Source organism: Agelaius phoeniceus, chromosome 3, assembly GCF_051311805.1.
Source record: "Agelaius phoeniceus isolate bAgePho1 chromosome 3, bAgePho1.hap1, whole genome shotgun sequence".
Lineage (NCBI taxonomy): Eukaryota > Metazoa > Chordata > Aves > Passeriformes > Icteridae > Agelaius > Agelaius phoeniceus.
Genome location: NC_135267.1, coordinates 19,324,166 through 19,345,648, shown reverse-complemented (window position 1 = coordinate 19,345,648; position 21,483 = coordinate 19,324,166). Strand labels below are relative to the sequence as shown.

Genomic DNA, 21,483 nt, shown 5'->3' with positions numbered 1-21,483 from the left:
ATCAGCTGATGGGCTGCAGCACTTGGTGAATGTGTCACATGAGAATTGACAGCATGTGAAGAAGGTGGCCAGTGTGGCTGGTTGGTAAAAGTTTGCTTTCACAGTTTCAAAGCTAACAAACAAAATTGTAGTGAACTGCAGTAAAGAAACAGCAAAGCCAGTAATACAGTCTTGTGTGCACTTGCAGTTCCAGATTTATTTTTTTTCCAGCAACATTTCTTTGGAGATTTCATAATCTTGACTACATCAGTTTTTACAGAAATTGTCCATTTAGGTGACAATCAACAAAGAATGAGGTGCATTTATAAACTTGAGTATTATCCAACCATCCTTGCTAAAGAATCTACTCAAGACACTGTAATTCCTTAAAAAACAAATAAAATAATCCACATGAAAATAAATTCACATGAATTTAACATCTAGTTAAAGGTGGGAAAGAATTAAAAATTCAGCATTCACTTCAGAGCTGCGCAAAACCATTTGTAGTCTTTACAAATATCTAGTCACTGTAATTTTAAATGCTCAATGTCAAAATGAGTTTAGGACCAAAAGAGCATTTGGAGCAATTAACAATCAGAGCCAATGAATAGAGATGTTGGATAAGTAACATTTGATTCAAACGAAAGGCAGCACTAGGTAAAAGTCAAGAGTTTATTTAAACATGAGCAAACAATACCAGGTTGCAAAATGAAACTGAAACACTGATGAAAAATTCAAGTAAATTGCAAACTAGTATTTCAGCGTAAAATTAAGTTCTGTATGCTTTCACACAGAACTGTGTATCTGCAGAAAACAAGACACCACTGAACCTGGAAATATAAAAAAGGCTGAAAAAAACATGCTTTACCCAGTGGTTCTTCTGGAGTAGGATTCTTAAGCAGCAGACTATATAACACATGTTATCTGGTAAAGCAAACTCTCCCCATTTCAACTAGTGAAAGTTTAGATCAGAGTTCTGCAGACTGTGGAATGTCATCATACTGACAACATCTGATACTGACAACATCTGATGTGCAAGGGGTACGGGAACATGTGAAGAACTTGTTCAAGGAGCCAAGTTTTAACATGTAATTGATAAGAGGCAAGACTTTAATTTCAAAGCTGATATGGGTCTTTTTAAAGCTAGCTACCTATGAAAAGACTGCCACAAGTATATCCACAGATATTTTTGATCTAACATTTTGAAATTCTCACCTTTAAGAATTATTTTTCAAAGCAGAATGACAGCCTGTATTTTCAAACAGGGGCTTTTTTATCCATGTAGGCAATGCTGTTTACCTTCATAATGTTCACACCGTAAAATGGAGCAGAACAGTAAAAATTCATATCATCCAATTTAAGTCAGTCACTAAGGTTCTCTTCCTGCATTACTAAGTAAGCAGCATGGAATTATTATATTGTTATCATAATACAAACAATAGTATAAAAAAATAGTTGCTATCATCCATGCTGAACTCCAAGGGAATAATTTAAGTCTGATCCCTCTGCCTCACCCTGCCCCCATAAACACTCAAATACTTGATTTCAAGATGTTTCCTTGGAAAACATGCAAATACAGTACTACATGTACATTAACCCTCTAAAGAATCTTTGAAAGATGTTTAAAACATAGGATGGAAAAAAATGCTACAGATAAATAACAGATGCACCTAAGCAAATTATCTACAGGAAAATGTTAAGAGCAGAAAGCACTTCACATTCCACCAAAATTTATCCTGAAATCTAAGAATGACAGTATTCATTGTTAATGGCTATCCTCGAGTAGTTAAATTCTGCTTTTAGTTATAAGGCTGTTTCATTTCAAAATTTTGTAACTCTACCTGAGCTAAGCTTTTTACTTGGCTGGCTGGCTCTGATGACAGGATGATAAGAGCTATGGAAGCAGAGTACTGAGTTTGGTCTATCTTGGCAAAATTATTCTCTGCTTTCGTAGTAGTTACCTTTCATTGAACTATTCACTGGTTTGTTAACATGTGCCTCTGAGCAGTTCACAGTCCAGTAGTCTTTAACTTAGCCACACTTGACCTTCCTCCTACAGCCACACATTTTGTATCTGAAAAGCATCATTCTTCCTAAAGCACTTTTGTCTGGGTAGTGCCAGTCTTTACCTGAGAGAGGTTCCATTGAGCTTGTTGGTTTTGTTGCAATCCATACTTATTTTGTGGTGGTGTGACCATCTGTCCCACCATTCCACCTTGAGGTCCAACGACAGTTTGAGGAAGTCCCATCACACCAGTTGGTGCAGTACCAGTAAATCCATTGGGCACTCCCACTCCTACCATCACGCCTGTGCTTTGTCCCATGACTGGCACTGATTGTCCCATCATGTTTCCCATCATCCCAGTTGCTGCTGGCACAGGAACTCCCATGGCTGGAAAGCCTTGAAAGTGAGTTGATGGTTGTGTGGTAAATGGCATAGAAGACGAGCCCATGAACATGCCTGTACCAGAGAAGGTAAGATTTCAGCAGAAGTGTCTTGTGATTTTCCACCCCCATCCCATAAGTCAGAAGTGCACCAAAATAATTGTAAGTATAACTCTGTCCATCTCTATGTCAGTGCTGCCAATTTAGCTTCTGGTAAAAGCAAAAAATTACTTTAAAACTCTCAAAGGAAAGGGACTCACCACGAGCTAAACTGCCAAGAAAGTCTGGCAATCCCTGTGGTGAACCAGAATCTTTCAGTTGCTGTATTGGAGGTCTTTGTGTTCACACAAACACACCTAAACCAAAGCTCTGACAGTTCTGCAGGGGATCCTGACAGACTGCTGCCTGCACACTGGAGACTCAGACCCTCACTGATTAATTGCATGGCAGAATCAGACTTCACAAATCTTTCTGTAAATTGTACACTTGATAACTTCAACAGCTATAAATAAATTAAAATCACATATATGTTTTTCTTTAGCATCCATATTACATTTCAGTAATTTTTCTCAGTTTTATAAAAGCTGAAAATAAAAACCTTCATTTGAATATAGTTTAGCAGGTATCCAACCTTAGCTTTATACTTGTACTTTTCTAGATAAAGATTAAAATAGGACTGCACAGAAACCTTCACAACATTATTTACCCGGAGCATTTTGCTGCTGCATTGTTCCTGTGCCATAGAGTGATAAAATGGAGTCTTTGGAGAGTTGTTTCTTCGCTGACTCTTCGGATTTTGTTGTTTGCTCAGTAAATAGATCAAGATCCCCGGCTGCTCCAGACAAGGTGGCAGCTGCTGGTTTAGTGGAAGTGCTCTGGGAAATAAAAGACAAGACAGACTACTGAAAGAAGCCAGCAAAAGATGATGTTAAGTATTTGCTGTATAGCCTTGCCCCTCAAGTTAATAAAACCTCAATTATTTACAGAAACTAAATTTAAATGAATGGGAATTTAAAAATATGTAGTATGACTAGAGACAGAAAAAAGCAGTACAGGCAATATGGAAAGACCTTCAGACCAAATGGAGGTTACAAAACAAAGAAAACTAAATCTTCAACCAGCTTCAGGGCATACACATACAGATTATTCATTCCTGTTGCTTCTACATTTTTCATCAGTGAGAAGCATAAATCAAGAGCTGGAGTTAGATTATGAAAAATAATTAGGAAATCAATAAGGAGATTAAAATTCACATCTCATTAATCCTCTCATAGGCAGAATAGATTAGAGAAGAGCTAAAACAAAAGATTAAGTGCTTTGAAATGTATCTTTAGAGAAAAGGCAAAATTTTGGTTATCTACTTCAAGTAATAAAATTTCTAAAATACATTGTTTATAATTGGCTTAGAGTTCTGTAAGCACATTTCACTTATTGAGAAAGCATAATTATCTAAAACTTACTGCAATCTACAAATGAAAAACTAAAATACAGGCAGGCTGGCAGGCTTTGTACTGCTCTTGCAATAGAATGTTTTGTAAGCAAATTACATGCAGTCTCTCAGTGCTGTTATGCTGCTGTTCATACCCATACAGTTCCATGAGGGGGCTTTCTTGGGGAACCAGGCAATACAGAAGTTCTTGTTATATTCCTTAAAATACACAACTCATCCTGTTACCAGTGGGAACTTCTAATGCAAATCAACTGCATGCACAACGAAAAAGAGCCAGGACTGCAAATCATACTTAAACTATGGCCCTATTTAGTCCAGCTAAGTGATCTCCAACTGCTTAGCATATACATATACCTACTGCACCCACAGCTTGCATGAGTTTCAACTTTTCTCCATACTACTCAACATGTAACCGGGTCTGTTTATTGAGATACCCAAGTTTAGCAGACAAAGGACACCACAAAATACACAGATATGGAACACCCCTACAATCTTCCTTAAAGCAACTATCTCTGATCTGCTGCTTTTGCTGGTGTGCTGCTGACTAAGCCCTGAAAAGTCCACTATGGTCACACTGGATTTGTTACAAACACCACAACACAAATATTCAATATGCAGCTTCAAAAAACACATTAGGTGTATGACTTCTGAAGTGCTAAAATCTCTAGCATAAGATGGTGCCATAGATTAGGGAAAAAAAAAAAAACAACCAACAACACAGAACAATTCTGTTACCAGCTAAATTTGCAAGAAACCAGCAAAAGAAAGAACTGCAGATTCATACAGTTGATGGTGAAAATTTTCCAAAACTGCTGTAGAAAGAGAAGAGAAAAAAACAAAACAAAAAAAAAGGGAACTTTTTGGAAAAGTGAAAAACCTGCATTTATATTACAGCCAATTTGGGCCAAAGTCAATAGGACTTAGTGGGCAACCAAGAGTGGGCTGAAAGCACTGCAGAGGGAAAGCAAACAGAAAAATACCTATGAAACCTCTCTGGCCACTCTACAATTAATTTTTCAATTTTTTTCTGTACATACTAAAAAAACCTTCTTCCTCTTCCTTCTCACAATAATTTCTGATTGCGAAGCAAATTAATTTTTATTTAAGTGGGTAGTAGGAAGCTCTATTTGAGACAATTCTTTATCTGTGTGACATAACCAGTCTTCAAATATACCAGAATCAGATTTAACAACACATTCAGGTAAAAGCCCATCCTGAAGAGCAGTATTGGTTTCCTGTGCATACACCCAGGAAAGCCCATTACTGAATGGTTCCCTGCTGGCATGGATCTCCCGTGGTGTCTGCTAGGACAGGCCCTGTGCCACAGCCAGGCTGCAGGGAGGAGCACACAGGAGCACTGCAAGTGGGTGAACAGAGGGAGCTTCCCCTCTGCTGCCTGCAGGCAGCAAGGAAGGGATTTACTTTTCTCTAGAAGGCAGAGCTGGAAGCTTGGAGGTCTGATTATGTTATGTTTACAGCCTAAGATTAAATGTTCATTTAACGTCTCTTCATTCGGTTTGGTTTTGGAAGATCCTCAAAGGAGCCAAAGCACCGGACGAGCACTCCCTGAAGTGTTCATCAGCTGAATAAATGGAAGGTAATGCAAAATACATGGCAAGAAAACAGCAGGTGGCATCCAAGTTAAAAAACAACCAACACTGACATGATTTTTGTACCTCTAACATTGTCATGCTACCCAAGACCTCTATAAAAACACACCTGGCATTCATATAATCATTTTCCTACACACAGTGCTCTTAGTTAGTCATTATGCTAAACCTAAATGCTCATCAGGTGCTTAAGAATCGTACTGATAAGCAGTTTCATGATATCAGTGCAACAGAATTTTTCCTACAAACTGAAAGAGAGGTGGCAACAGAGGAAATGAAAGAGGGAAGTGGGACAATGGGACACATGGAGTTGAGAGAAGGCCTGCAGGAGAGAAAAGAGTACATGTGCACTTTCCTGCTATCTGCATGTCTCTTGCTCTGGCTGGTATCTAGGAAAGCAGAGATGGCCTGTAGAAAAGCCAGGCCTCCACTGTTTTCCATTTGTATGGTGATAAATAATAGCCCCACACAACATTTTCAATTTCTCCTTGCAGACTGGAAGAGCTATTTGCATAGGGAAAATACAGCCTAGCACACAATTATTCTTAAGTAACCAAGGTACTAAGTACATTATTAAGGTCTTAAATTCTATATACATTCATTCAAAGAGAAAATTCTTTTTCTCTTCGCACTGTAAATGGACTTGATGTTTATTTCAACTCTTCCCGTTTTGATTTTGCATATTTTGTTTTTAGAAATCTACCCAGTTCCATTAAAAATAATCAACTGTTATTTCCTGTTAATAACTAATGAGGAAATGAGCACTCAACTATATTCAGTTCACAAAGAAAAACACTAAGACATCTCATCTGTTCTCTTGCATTTAGGAATTATCAGCAATATCTGAAAAAATATTAAGATTTTTATCACTTTCTCAAATCATATCCAAGAATATAATTAACCTTACAATAAGATTTAAAATTCAACTTTATTCTTTGCTGCATGTCCAGTACTCACAACAACCAATATGTTTCCTTTGCAATCATCCTTGTTTAGCCTTGAAAACATTTATCTTTCCTGCAGTCCCATTTCCAACTCCTTCTTCAGATTTCCCTTCTCTAGAACTCAAAATAAATTTTTGTTCCTCTAGACCCTGTTCAGCTGACTCCTTCTGGTTCTGGAGTATGATTGTCTGCTTTTTCACTGTGCTCCACCTAAGGCATTTAAAGCACCAAAGAGAGTATAATCATGGATTCATAAATGGTTTGGGCTGGAAGGGATCTTAAAAACCATCAAGTTCCAACCCCTTGACATGGGCATGTCACCTTTCACCAGGTCAGGTTACTCAGCGTCCTGTCCAATCTGGCCTTGAACACTGCCAAGGATGGGGGGCATCCACAACTTCTCTGGGCAACCTGTTTCAGAGTCTCACCACCCTAACAGTAAAGAACTTATTCCTAATATTTAATCTAAACCTACCCTTGTTCAGCTGGAAGACATTTTCCCTTGTCCTGTCACTAGACTCCCTAAGAAAGAATCCCTCCCATCTTTCTTGTTGTCCACCTTCAAATACTGAAAGGTCACTATAAGGTGTCTCCAGAGCCTTCTCTCTTCTCCAGATTGAATAACCCCAACTGTCTCAGCCTCACTTCAGAGGACCAGTGTTCTATCCCTCTGAGCATCTTTGTGGCCCCCTCTGCTCCAACAGGTCCTTGTTGGGACCTTCCTATGTTGGGAGCCCCAGACTGCAGGCAGGGCTCTCATGAGAGTGTAGGAGAGTTGGGAATCACCTCCCTGCACCTGCTGGTCACACACTTCTCCTGATGCAGCCCAGGATACTGTTGGGTTTCCAAGCTGAAAGGGCACACTGCCAGATCTCACTCAGATCTGCACCTACCAGCCCCCCTAAATCCCTCTGTGCAGGCCTGCTCTCAACTTATTGCCCAGCCTGTAGTCATGTTTGGAATTGCTCTAACTCCATCTGAAGCCATGGATACCAGAAAATATAGACAGGGGTAAAGCAAACATAAGCAGAAGCTACAAGCATTTCAACTGATTGTATTGGAATAGGACTACATAGCTCTCCAGTCTTGCCCTGCTTAAATAACACTCATGATAAAGCAAATTTCTGAAACAACACATTTTTACATAAAATATGAGGACTTTGACACATTAACATCACCACAATTCATTAGTAAGTTGAAGCTTGTTTGCCAATCTATGGAACCATGCTAGACACACATGGGACCTCGGGGAAAAATGAGTATTTATGAACATCTCTTTATCTATAATACGCCACCGAAGTTTTTTAGATATGAATTATGAAAAGCACACACCACCTCTATGAAAATACACTTTTGTAGCCACTGAACTGATTCTCAGCTCCCAATATAGTACAATTCAAATCAGGCCCACATAGACACACAAAATCCAAGAAAGTTTAGGTTGACTAAATTTGAGTATCCTGCCTGGAGAAAGACATATATTAAATATTTCACTGAATGAATATTTCCAAACTTAATACCTCACAGTTCTCCCCTTCTCTTCCTCCCTATAAATTTCACTGAAGAATGAAGTTCACACTTTTGCTGGAAGACATACTACACAAAATTTGAAATTAACATCCGGCTAAAACAATTTAGGAAACTGTTTAAAGTATAGGTAAAAATGATAGACCTTTGCTCAGTTCCTATACAATATTTGGCAACAAACCCTATTCTAATACCTATAATTTAGCTATGCCCACTTCACATGAAAAAAACATCATTAAACATATGAAATGTTCTTCTATCCTTTCTGTGCCCATGAATAATACATAATTTATAGCACATGCCTTTTATCTAGTTCTACTGTAGAAGCTGCTTAAGGTAACTCTTCTTAAACCCCCCTGAGTTTGCTAATAGGCAAAATTCTATAAAAAACCAAATTACTCTGTTACATATTGTTCTTTACTAGTCCTTTACAAATTCAACAGTTTGCACAATAGCATAGAGCTATACAGAATGGTGGGAAGAAACATTTAAATATTTTTGAAAACTGTGATAAAGACACATATCTGAAAGCAGAGTCAAAGTACTCATGATCATCAATGCTCAAGTCACATTTGAAAAAGGAGAAACAAATGCTTTTGTTTTCACTTGAAAAACATGTCTTGGCTATGACAATGGACATAAATCCTAAGTTTTGCAGACATTATGATGCTTCAGTCTCATAATAAAACATTCAAACAGACATTTCTGTACTCCACAGTGCCATAAACCAGAGTGCATTTAGCATCAAATGCTGCCTTTCAGGTTAAAATGGAGAAGAAAAGCAATCTTGTGAAAACTCAAGGGTCATACAGATCAGTTTGAGGAGCACCAGTAAATTCCCTTCTTTTTCAGAAGAAAAGCTCTCAAATCCCACTGCAGCACCTCAGACACACCTACAGTGCAGAACATAATGGTAAATATCTCAGCAAGAAAGCAAGCCATGCTATTCCACATTTTATCCCCTTCTTCTACTTAATTTTTTAAAATTTCAATACATTCTGTTAATAGATATTCAAACAAGTTCAAGTTAGGGTTTGACCATGGACTTCTACTTTAAATTTTCCAATTTCAAGCACAGGAACTGAATGTTAGGGTTTCTCAACTGCTGATCTGAGTTCATGCCCACTTCACCAATTACAGCCTCACACAAAATAATTTCACATTATAATCACACCTCTTATTTACTTCAAGAAATTTAAATAGACCAAGTCCTTAAACCCTCCCACAATAAGGCACCTGTATTCTCCTAACTCTTCTCTGAATCCCATACAACTTTTTTCTATGTTGCAAGGTGAAAGCTCTTACAAAATACTTATAGCACTGCCAAATGAGAGGCAACTTCTTCCCAGTCTCAGTTCCCAGACTAGACACCACCACCTTGAAACAGAATGCATCCAAGGTCTTGATAATCCCAAAGAAAAACAGGATAATAATATTCAAGATAATAAAAAATGAGGATAATGATAATAATATTCTCTTTGTCCCACTTTAGCAAGCAACCCACGTAATCACCATCAGAAACCTGTCTTCTGCTACCAACCTGTGCTCCTGTCTCTTATCTGTAGATTATCTGATTACATTACATTCTCTTTGAGATACTGATTAAAAATGGAAGATAACCAAGAATTAAATCCTGCAATACACCATAAGGATTGTGTGCTTGATAAAAAAATGCTTGCTGAAAGTTCTGTTTGTTACTCCTGATTACAGCCCTCAGAGTAAAGAAAAATGTCACTACAAATCTGGACAGGCTTGTTCACAGCAAGTGAATATATTAATGCTTTCTAGTATATAAAGAAGGTGATACTCACCAGATATTGAGATAGTATTGTCCTTTCTACCACTTTTTAATCAATTTAGTAGTACCATACTTAGTCTAGAAACTAGCACAAAGATGAACACCATGTCAAAATATTCCTCTCACAAAAGGTCCAGTGACCAAATCTTTATCACAGAAATGAATTTAAAATGTTATATACACATACAATTCAGTATGCTTTAGTATCTACTCTATTATTTAACCCATCACTAGTCATCATCACCTAGAATATCACCCTTCACTTTGCTTTTTTTCACTCTTAACTATTTAGCCTTCTTTTGGATTTCCTGTATTCTTCAGCTAAATAACTCTTTAACCAACAGATCACATCACATGTCCAAGGAATAGAAACAAAAGAAGGCTTTTCTCTTCTTTCTCAGGTTGGTCTTTTCTCCTGGGCACACAGTAACCACATACAGCAGTCATCATTTCCAGCTTCAGAATGACTGGAAAGGGGGAAAACCTGAATTCAGTGCTACCCATTATGTACAATACTACCCTTGGCCCCTTCATTTTGAGGCCAAGTGAAAAATTCAAAATTCTAGATTTGAATTTACTCAATCTACACTCAAATGTAATAAATTAAAAACTAAGGGAAGCTAGAAAGGGGTTACTGCTTATCACATCTAGCTCTACAGGGATCAATTTTGACATAAAGCATTAGAATACCAGACAACAAGTACTCAAATATTGCTGTTCCTGGTACTTTGACCAGAGACTTCCACAAGAGATAAGAACATCTACACCAACAATTTCCTTTGCAATTTTGGCTACAACATCCAAATTGAAATGCAAATGTATATGTTATTTCCCTCACTGTTTATGGGTAGCTTAACACATGGTGGGAAGCTTGCTCTATCTGTAGCAAGAAAGAAATGTGGTTTCAGTCTCTGAAACCCTCACTAGCATGTTGCACAGTCAGTCCTCAGCAGCAAGCAGGGAAAGGGAGAGTAAAGGATAACAAAATGTGTTGAATAACATGTATCTGCTTTAAGGCACTCAGAACTCCTTTTCATCATTATCCCTTCCACTCTGCATACTATGAAAACTAAAGGATGAAAAGAGTACAGATCACATGTCCCAAAATGATAAATTCAAGAATACACACAATTCTTTCTGGTTCACCAGAGTGAGACAGAAAGCCCTACACAAAAATAAGCTTCTAAATGACCTTAGCAAAATGCCCCAGATGGAAAAGCTAACCCAGCACTACTCCAAAAGTAGGAGTAGGAGGAGCAGGCCAGGCATAGGAGTTATGCTACTCTCAAGTACAAGCTCCAAGACAATACTAAAGACAGATCAGCCCAGGTAGCAAAATAAATTTTTCTTGATATCTGTTCTTGATTTTGAGTATGAAACCTCAGACCCCAAATTTTTAGCATGTCTAAGAGAGAAGCATCTGCTGCAGCCTTTCCGAAATATCGGCATCACAAAGCAAAAAGAGGTCTTAAAAAGGATTACTTGATGCCAAATAACCTGAGAACATAAAGTTATATTCAGCAATACCTATAAAAAAAAGAACAAGAACAAAAAAAGAATATAAAAGAAAAGAAAACATTACTACCATCACCAGGGTAAGACAGAATCCAGTTTGGCTGGATAACCAGAAAGAAAGACCACACCAGGTACTTCTATATCCAAGCAGTCCAGAAGCTTGAAGAGGTGAGAAAAATATCAGTATTACAGTTTAAGCATCTCTAGTCATGAGGTGCTTAAGATGTGTAGAGAATTGTGCACTCCTTCTGTGTGAATGAACAATTTCCTGAAGGAAATTCCACATGTGCATGCAGATATTTACACGTACATATAACTAAATACACTTAATAAATTTTACCTGAGCAGGAGGTACTGCAGCTGCTGGTAAAGGATTAGAGATCATGGGGCCAAAGATATCCAGGTCATCATTCAGTGCTGTGACAGCAGCAGTGCCTCCATTTGTTACAGATGCTTCAGCTGGACCATCTAAAAAAGCAACAGAATCACTCTTAAAGTGAAAACTATGAGTATCTTAACACCATGAGAGTAATTAAAGCTGTTTATTCCCTCCTGTCCTGCCCCTATCAAAGATGTGCTCAATTTCTGAGATATTTTCCAGACTGCAATATTGTTCAGATTTTGTGAAGACCTCTTTCCCAAAGAAGATGGCACATTACTGTCCTTGAGGAAAAAACCAAACAAAAAACAACCAATGACAAAAAACCTACTTAAACTTCCCTTAGGATAACCACACCAGCTTAGAAGTACACAGTACTTATTTTTCAGGAGTCTCTGTAGACCAACATTTGTAGTAAGAATTTAAATAGATGTCTTACTGAGAAGGTCCAAATTTGGTAGCCAAGTATCGGACAAAATATACTCATCTGTGTTCCGGAATTAAAATTTACATTTTAGAATCCATGAAGTTATTCTTGATACATTAATTTACTTAATAGTACATAAATAAACTTTGTACTAGGGAAAAGGTCCACCCTTTTTCAAAAGTCCTTTGCACAGACTTTATTCTATAGCTCCATATGAGCACACCTGCCAGGCACACTGAACTAATAACCCATAAGAACCTATGGTTCTCACTCTTAGCCTTGGTGTCTGTAAGTCACTTTAACACATGAACACATTTACTGATCTAGGTGAAAGTGGATGCATGAAAAGAATCATGCCTTAAAGAGAATTTGCAATAAAGTACTTTAAAAGATACAGGGACAAAAATATCACAAAAGTGTTTTTAAGGAACAGAGCACACATCCTCTTTTGATTTCAAGCTGCTCAAGAAAAAGGCATGAGAATTGGCTAATAAATTTATATCAAAGCATATAAGAAGTGACTTGCCATTACATAGAGCTCAACAAATACAAAGATGACTCTAGATTCTGCTGAACTTTATAATGACTGGGTAGTCCTAACAGCAAGTTAAAGAAAGCTTATATAGGCAATAGAAGAAGTTAAGTCTAAAATTAACCAATCTCAGTGCAGAAGTTAGACTTCTCTGGTAGAACAAACTAGCTGAATTAAGTCAAAACTTTCTTTGCAAAAGAAACACTGCCATGACTGGCACAGCTGTTTACACATCACAGGAGGGTTAGTATTCCAAAAACCCTAAAGTACACTACACTAAAAACACTACACTAACATCATAAGACTGCATTCTGAAACAATCCACTCAGAAGATCATTACCCACAGATGCTGAGCTGGTTTTGGCTGGGATAGTGTCAATGTTTCTCTCATTAGCCAGTATGGGGCTCTGATTTGGACTTGTGCTGGAAACAGTTGATAACACAGGGATGTTTTCATTATTGCCAAGCAGTGCTTGCACAGTGTCCAAGACTTTCCTGCTCCCTACCCCACCCCACCAGTGAGGAGGCAGGGGGTGCACAAGGGGTTGTGAGGGGACACAGCCAGGACAGTGACACCAACTACCAAAAGGATATTACATACCCAACACATAATGCCATGCTCAGTAAATAAAGCAGTGGGAAGGAGGAGGAAGAGGAGGAGGAGGAGGAGGAAGACATTTGGAGTGATGGCATTTGTCTTCCCAAGTCACTGTTACATGTGATGGAGCCCCAGTTTCCTGGGGATATCTGAACACCTGCCTGCCCATGGAAAGTGGTGGATGAATTCCAAGTTTTGCTTTGCTTACAGCACAGCTTTTGCTTTATCTGTTAAACTATTTTTATCTCAACCAACAAGTATTCTCACTTTTACCCTCTAGATTCTCTTCTCCATCCCATGAGGGGAGTGAGCAAATGGCTGTGTGGGGCTTAGCTGCCAGCTGGGGAAAACTATGACAGATGGCTTCTCATTTCTGTCTGCCTTCCATGAAGGCAAAGTGGCCATGGGAATGAGTTAACACTAGTAGATCTTCTATACTGAGTAAAAAGTGAGCAGCTTGAGGAATGTGAAGTAGCCACCTCAGTCAGTTTTATTACTCTTCTGTGATTTGACTTTGCTGGGGGACTGCCATTGCACTGATTCTGAAAAGCAAAGTTACAAACTCAGCCATGACTATGATAGAGCTACTTACACCTTAATGCAAAAGGTTAACTCTTACCCTTATTTCTGATGAATGGAAGCCAGTGGACAGCAAAATGACCATACATATAATCTGCTGCACCATTTGATGCACATTAGTGCTTTGAGATGTGTGCATATAAATGTACTGGTCATTTAAGCATAAGCTTCTTTTGAGGTCATTCTGCAGACTGGCAGTTCCAAAAACATCTCCCCAAAGGTTCACTGTTTCAGATAAATTTAGGAATGAACTGTGCATAATTTTCAAGCAAAACAACTGTCAGGAATTAATAATTTAATGTTCTCATTTTCTCAGTAAGGCACATGTATTTAAAAAATAATCTTTCTTGTCACATTCCAAAGTAGTTTAGATTTCCTGAATGTAAAGGTGTTTAACATAGAAGACTGAAAATTTAAATGCAATAATTTACTGAAACAAGCACTTCACATATTTAGAACAGTCATGACAGAACTCATTTGCAAAAATATAGTATTTTTCAAGTATTTAATATGCTTCTTATAAATTAATATTATGAAAATTCAGATTTTTGCTAGATTTGTTCTGTAAGAATGCTATTTGGCAATGCACATGCCTTTCATCTCTTACTGAATAAATACCTCTGTCTCCACTGATGCAGAAACCAGACATTTTGAATTACTGTTTACAACACTGTTTTAAGCTAGTATGAATAGTATTAATAGATGATCCTGTTTTACTGATTTCTCAAAAGGTAATAAAACAGACTCCAAAAACCTTCCCTGTTCCCTACTGAAAGAAATAAATTTCAGAATATAGAAGAAAACCTAACAGTGTTTTCACTCCAGTTTATTACTTGTAGCAATATTAGTGTTTCCATTTAAATATATTTATATGCAGGCACATACAGGCTTGTTTTTCAACAAAATAATTCACACTATTATACAGAGATTATGGATAGTCTTAACTTTAACACACTGGGTCATGGATTAGGATGTATTTCCTCCTTCCCCTTCTCATTTTAAAATATTTCTGTAATATAAAAAAGATACCTCAGCAGAGTCCTCAGATTTAATTTATTCTAAATATATCACTATTCCTACAACGTGTGCCACCTATCATTAAAACCTGATTAGAAGAGGTGGTGTGTATATGACAGAAGGAAACACAGCTGCAGCCTTTCCAGGGAACAGGTAAACATCAGATTAAGTTACATGGGCTGTCTGAGTATTTTGAGACATTTATAACTTCAGCCATCACAGGATTACTTTGAAGCAATTAGCTTTTGAGAAACAGTACTTCCATCACTTTTCTGGAGAACACATCCATAGCTAGGAATGAAATGTTAGATGTAGCTAAAACCACTGCAATGAGAACAGATGCAAAGCAGGGCTTCCATGCTCAGTCAGAGAAGGGAATGTGAAGAGTCTACAGATGCTTTTCCTCACCCCTGCTCTCAGGTGTGGCTCCAAAACCTCTGTTCTTACAGTTTATGACAATATTACACATAATATATGACTGGAGTCTGCCACAATGTAACAGCAGATGATGCTTCTGACTTCAGATTAGGAAATCTAGTTTCAGTTTGATAGCAGAAACAGGAACTGTTTACCAGGACGTACTCAACAATACAGTGAAGGGTTCCAGTGAAGTTTACCTTTACAGTTCTTTTTTTGTACAGATTTGATTAATCCCCGACATGATAATTTCTGATTCAGTGCTGCCTTCTGCTATTCATATGCATCATAGATTTCATATACATCTGCACCAATAGTGAGAAAGACCAGCAGAAGGGCTTCAAAGGGACAGCAGGAGAGGGAACAGCAAAAAAGCAGATCTGGTCTTAAACTCTAGGTTTCTGAAGCTCATTTTTTATGGGCCAAACTATTTACAAGAACTTTGTTACTAAGCAGCCATGTATTTTTATATATACAATCATTTATGACAGCCACACCAAGACTTTCAATAAAGAGAATATGCATATGATTATTTTTTACACTAAATTACTAGAAAGGCAGAACTGAGAGAAATAGGTCAATAGTTCCAATGAAAATCTGGGGCAAAGATTCAAATAAGGTCTGTCTGGCCAAAATTATTGCAGAATTATTTAATGCATAAGTAAAATTTTATTTACTGCTAAAACCTTTGCAGAAAGGAAAAAACATTCACAGGGAAGCAGTTTCTATATAATACATTTGAAAATAAAATGTGGAAAGCCAGAAAGGTAGTAATGCCTCAAGTGGTTGTAAATGTTTTCCTTTTGGGTAGATATATTGCTTACCTAAGCATAATCTGAACATTGCAGCAATACTATAAATGTTAGCATATTTACAAGCTCAAGAAGTGGGGCCATGCAAACCTCATGGGGTTCAACGAGGCCAAATGCAAGGTCCTGCACCAGGTCTGGGCAATCCATGCTATAAATACAGGCTTGAGGACAAATGGATTGAGAACAGCACTGCAGAGCAGGACCTATGGATCCTGGAGGACGAAAATCTGGACATGAGCAGGCAATGTGCACTTGCAGCCCAGAAACTCAACTCTATTCCAGGCTGCATCCAAAGCAGCATGGACAGCAGGTTGAGGGAAGGGATTCTACTTCTCCACTCTGGTGAGACCCCACCTGGAGTGCTGCATCCAGCTCAGGGGTCCCAGGACAGGAAAGACATGGACCTGTTGCAGCAGGTCCAGAGAAAGGCCATGAGGGTGATCAGAGGAATTTCTCCTGTAAGGAAAATCTGAGATAGTTGGGGCTGTTCAGCCTGGATAAGAGAAGGCTCCAGGGAGACCTTATTGCAGCCTTCCAGTACCTACAGGAAAGATGGGGACAGACTTTTTATTAGGGTCTGTAGTGATACAACAAGGGGGAATGATTCTAAACTAAAACAGAATACATTCAGACTAGATATAAGAAAGAAATTTTTCACAATGAGGATCATGAAAGCTTGCCCTGAGAGGTGGTAGCTGCCCCTTCCCTGCAAACATTCAAGGCCAGGTTGGACAGGGCTCTGAGTAACCTGATCTAGTTGAAGATGTCCCTACTTATGGCAGGGGGGTTGGACTAGATGACCTTTAAAGGTCCCTTCCAACCCAAACTATTCTAGGAGTCTATGATCTATATGTGCATATATGATATTTATATATTTAAAAATCTATCTTCAATATTTCTTAAATGCAACTTTCTGACTTAGGACCAACCATGCTGCTTTTGGTACTTACCCAACAGTCCTGACAAAAGTACATTCTCAGTTATGCTACATTCAGCTACGTTTCATATCACTATTAACCTCTCAAAACTTCAGAGAACTCCTTCAGAAAATATTCCCCATGCAGAAGCAGATAAGCAGCTTTTAGTATATCATATTTTACCTCCAATCATGCCAGATGAATGCTCCACACATCAAATTCAGTAAATACCATAATAAATCTGTTTCCTTCTAGTTATTCGTTGTAACTACAGTGGTTAATCCAGAATATGAAATTGTTTATTTTTTGAAGGGCACATCCAAACATGGTAAATTATGCAGATATGTAAAAAGCACTTTTATTCTTTCTGGTAATTCTGTAAGGTAATATAATTTAAAACCACTATTTTTTCCTTTTTCTCCTTTCTATGTCAAAGTAATTTCTAAGTGGCATATCTTGGCAAACCCAATGATCACAAACGGCCTGTGTAACATTCCAATATTTCATGGACATTTGTACATAACTATCATACCATTTTCTACAAAATATTAAGAAATAATTTACATCAACTTGGCATAAGTGGAGGCATCTACTTTGTAAGTAAAAAAAACCAAAAAACAAAAAAGAGCACAGAGCACAAGATTAACACTAGGGAGATGAAAATACAGCACCACCCATCATGTAAGTGCTGAAGAACTGTGGTTTACACACTGTGACTTTCAAACCAAAGAGTGTTTCCTATAATTATCATATTAAAAATTCATTTTATAACATCCTGTATTATTGATTTTAGTGTCAATTTTAGATCTCCACATTTTCAACAGGGCATTCTTCCAGCATGGGTAACATCCAAATAATTGTAGAGATGACTAAAAAAGCAGCTTCAGGCTTGGCCTACAGAAACAGGCTGTTATTTCCCACTGCTTGGGAAGAGAGGGAAGGAATCTGGGGTTGCACAGCAAGAACACTGACACTGCTGCCTGTAGAGAGCATAACAATATTTAGCTTGTTCATGTCCATTTCCCCACCTTTCTGTAAGAGGAGTTCTGAACTAAAATCTATTCTGAATCAGAAAGCCAAAACCCATGAATGTTGTTGCATTATCAAAAAGTAAGTACCTAAACAGCATCTCAATAACAACCCCCTGATGAGGAAATCAAAGGAAGCACACAGATCTATTTAAAAGGGCTCAGAACAATCACAAAAGTCATAGTAGGGTCACTGAGGATATTATGCCTCTTCTCCTATTACAAGATTTAAAGGTACAATTCCCCAAGCCATATTTTCTTGAAAATTTTGCAGTTTGTAAAGAAAAGTGAGTTTCCTTTTAGACAACTGCCCAGCTATAATTCTCATAGGGAAAGTCCTATCTAAGGAAGTTTACCTTCTGATGAAGTCACTACTGCAAAACCAACTGAGACAAAAACAACAATGACCAAGAGACTAACACCATATCCAAAGCTAGCAGTGAGGGTTACTCAAGAAAATACTTTGCCAAGAAGCTGGGCTGTTCTGAAAGCCAAAATTATTCTAGCGTGAATTCTGATCCATTAAAATTACTTAACCTGCTATCACAAGTGATTTTGAGCTGCCTTACTAAAAGCTAGTGCTATTCTCCACTTGCAGAAATGAAGTCCTAAGAGAATGAATCCTCATTAGAAAAATGTCTGCTCAGTAAGAATGAGCTAAGTAATCATATCCATTTTAATATTACACATCAAACATTTTAATCAGCAGCGCATCACTGCAGCAAAAGAGGTGAGTGAAATTCTGGGATGTATCCACAGGGGTGTTACTTGCTGAGGCAAAGATGTGATCATCCCACTCAACTCAGCACTTCCCAGGCTCCACCTGGAGTCTGTGTCCAGTTCTGGCTCCCACAATTCAGGACAGACACAGACTGCAGAAGGTCCAAAGGAGAGGCATGAAGATGGCCAAAGGGCTGCAGGACCTGCTCTATGAGGAAAGACTGAAGCAGGTCAGTCTTTTCTCCCTGGAGAAGGGAAGGCTCAGGAAGACTTCATCCCAGCATGCCAGTATTTAAAGGGCAGCTAGGAAGAGGACACAGCCTCTCTCTGCACAACACACGGCGCCACACTGGGAAGACAGGGGGCAGCAGGTACAAGTTTGTCACCATAAGAAAGAAATTTTTACTGTGAGATCAATTACTGGAACAACTCCACATGTGGCAGAGCTCCCATCACTGGAGGTTTGCAGGCTGTGTGCCCAGACAGGATGCTTAGATAGATAGGATGCTAGATAATCTCTACACTCCCCTTCCCATGGACTCCTTGGACCAGAAGGTCATTTGAAGTCCCTTCCAACCTGGACTACTCTATGGTTCTATGATATACCGGGTTGATGTGACCTCTCTTTTAATACTAGCTGAAGTCTTCTATTGCAGGTGCTAATTAAAAGAGAACTCTTCAAATGAAATATGCAGGTCTGCTCTCATTAACAAATATCTCATTTGCAGCTCAGTGGATTCCAAGTGCTACTGGCTTATTACACTGCTTTTCAATTTGTTATTTAAAAGATCTTTAAGCATTCCCTCCTCTAAAATTATGGGATTTTAACATACATATTATAAACTTTGCCCTTTTTATATCTCACTGAAGAAGCAGAGCTGTTGAGCACCAATTATAATACTATTTTCATTGCACATTACATCTCAAGTTAGCCAATGTAATCTGAGTTCATTATTGTATCATAAAACAGCATTACCAAGATACTTTTCAAATCATGACCAACAGAATACAGAAGCCTAGTAATCTCAAAACCACATATTGATTAAATTTTAGGTTTTAATTAGGTTGTTGGTCTGCTAAAGGAAAATAAAGGAGAATCAGCTTTCCATCAGATCTAAATTATTTTTTTTTAAACAGGCTCATTCTACATTCGCTCTACGGTGTTAATTAAGATTTGCACGCCTATAGTAGCAATTACTTGGAATGAGATATGGACAACATACACATAACCCATGCAAAAATAGTACTTTGCAGTTAGCTCTACATCAGAGGGAAAAAACCACTGATGTGAATGTGAATTTTAAAACAGAGAAAACATTTACTGTTTTGTCACATTATTCATACCTTGAAACTAAAAAACCCCCAAACACTCTTCTACAAAGTGAAGTTTTTAGAATTGCATTTAAGAGACTTATTAGCCTCCTCCAATATAATGTAGAAATCATGTAGAAAATTAAGAGTAACCATTACATGGATAGAAAGTGACTACTCTTAATATCTATTCACTTGTTATCCGTTGATATCTTATTCACATTCAACTTATAGAAGATTTTCCTAACACAGAATTTCAAAAGGAAACAAAAATACTGCAATATTTTATTTTTCCATTTACATTTTAAGATTCAATCAAATGGAAAAAACACATTTAGAGCAACACTAGATAAATGAAAGACGTATTTTATAAGAATGGCCTATACACAAGAGTATAGGCAGACAGTGTCAATTAAACTATTTTACTAGAAACTGCTTTATTTACAGGACAAACCCATAGTTACCTGCCAGTCAGAAAGTAAAAAGGTGGATTAGATAAAAATGAATGATAGCTGCAGTCAGTACAGAACACCGAAATGACGACTATATTAAATTTTACAAGGTATTAGTCAGCTGCAGTCTGACAGTTTACCATTCTTTTAACTAATATAGGAAATGCATGATATAATCTCTTTTACAGATACATGATTCAGATGACCTCAGCATTTTCATTAAAACGTACACTTGTACCATAAACAATGAAATACTGCAATCCACAAGGCCTTTGAAGATCACTTTGATTATTTCCCCTTCCCACAGGATCTCATTACTCTCCTTAGCAAAACATAAGTACTGATATACCCACATGTCAATAGCATTTTCCATTACAGTTTTAAATTCATGCATGCATTCTTATGGTTTTCATATTAATCTTTCAGTAATCACAGAAAAAATAAAAGTATATCTATTAAAATATAAAATTACATATCTATGTTTGATTTAAAACCAAGCAATTATGTATTGCTTACCAAGTCCTAAGAGGTCAATAGTGGGTTCTGATGATTTTTTTGGACTTGCTTTAGCTTCTGATTGCTGATCCTCTTTCTTCTGTGGCTTGTAAGGGAAAAAAAATAAACACAAATAACATGTCGGAAAAGATTCAGTGCTCAAAAAATTTTCATTAAAGATGCTGCTTCAGTGTCAGAAGTAAAAGTTCTTTTCCATATTTGTTTATCATAATGAATTTGATTTGTAATGAAGTATGTGGCAGTTATGGTCAAAAGGGACATGGCACATGACTGTAAAAAATATTGTTCACTGGTATGTACTAAATTTTTAAATAAATTTAAGTTTGAGGACAGTTTAAAATAAATTGAAGTCTTAAACTGAACCACTGCATATCATGAAATAGGCAAAAAGCTGTCTATAATTTATCAACTCATTTCAGCAACCAAACTATACGGTTCTGCAGCATAAAGAGTAAAAAAATGAAGTTTTTAAAAGCTTAAATTTACAAACTAGAAGCATACTAATGACATCAATTCGCCTTTCTGCAAAGAACATCTGCAGAACATTCAGAATTTTGATATGCTGAGCAC

The 21,483-nt window shown here is 37.5% G+C and overlaps 1 protein-coding gene across 4 annotated transcripts in view; it reads right to left on the bottom strand.

Moving 5' to 3' along the window:
• Positions 1–21,483, bottom strand: part of SMAP1 (small ArfGAP 1) — a 93,143-nt gene that overhangs the window by 1,200 nt on the left and 70,460 nt on the right. For 2 of the 4 annotated variants that reach the window (XM_054629340.2, XM_054629342.2), the window contains 4 exons: positions 20,914–20,992; positions 11,549–11,676; positions 3,071–3,239; positions 2,109–2,440 (listed from right to left, as the gene is read on the bottom strand). In XM_054629340.2, coding sequence (XP_054485315.1) covers positions 2,109–2,440; positions 3,071–3,239; positions 11,549–11,676; positions 20,914–20,992 — 708 coding nt within the window. Of the gene's footprint in view, positions 1–2,108; positions 2,441–3,070; positions 3,240–11,548; positions 11,677–20,913; positions 20,999–21,483 lie in introns of all 4 variants that reach the window. The other 2 variants (XM_054629338.2, XM_054629341.2) reach the window with 1 other exon arrangement.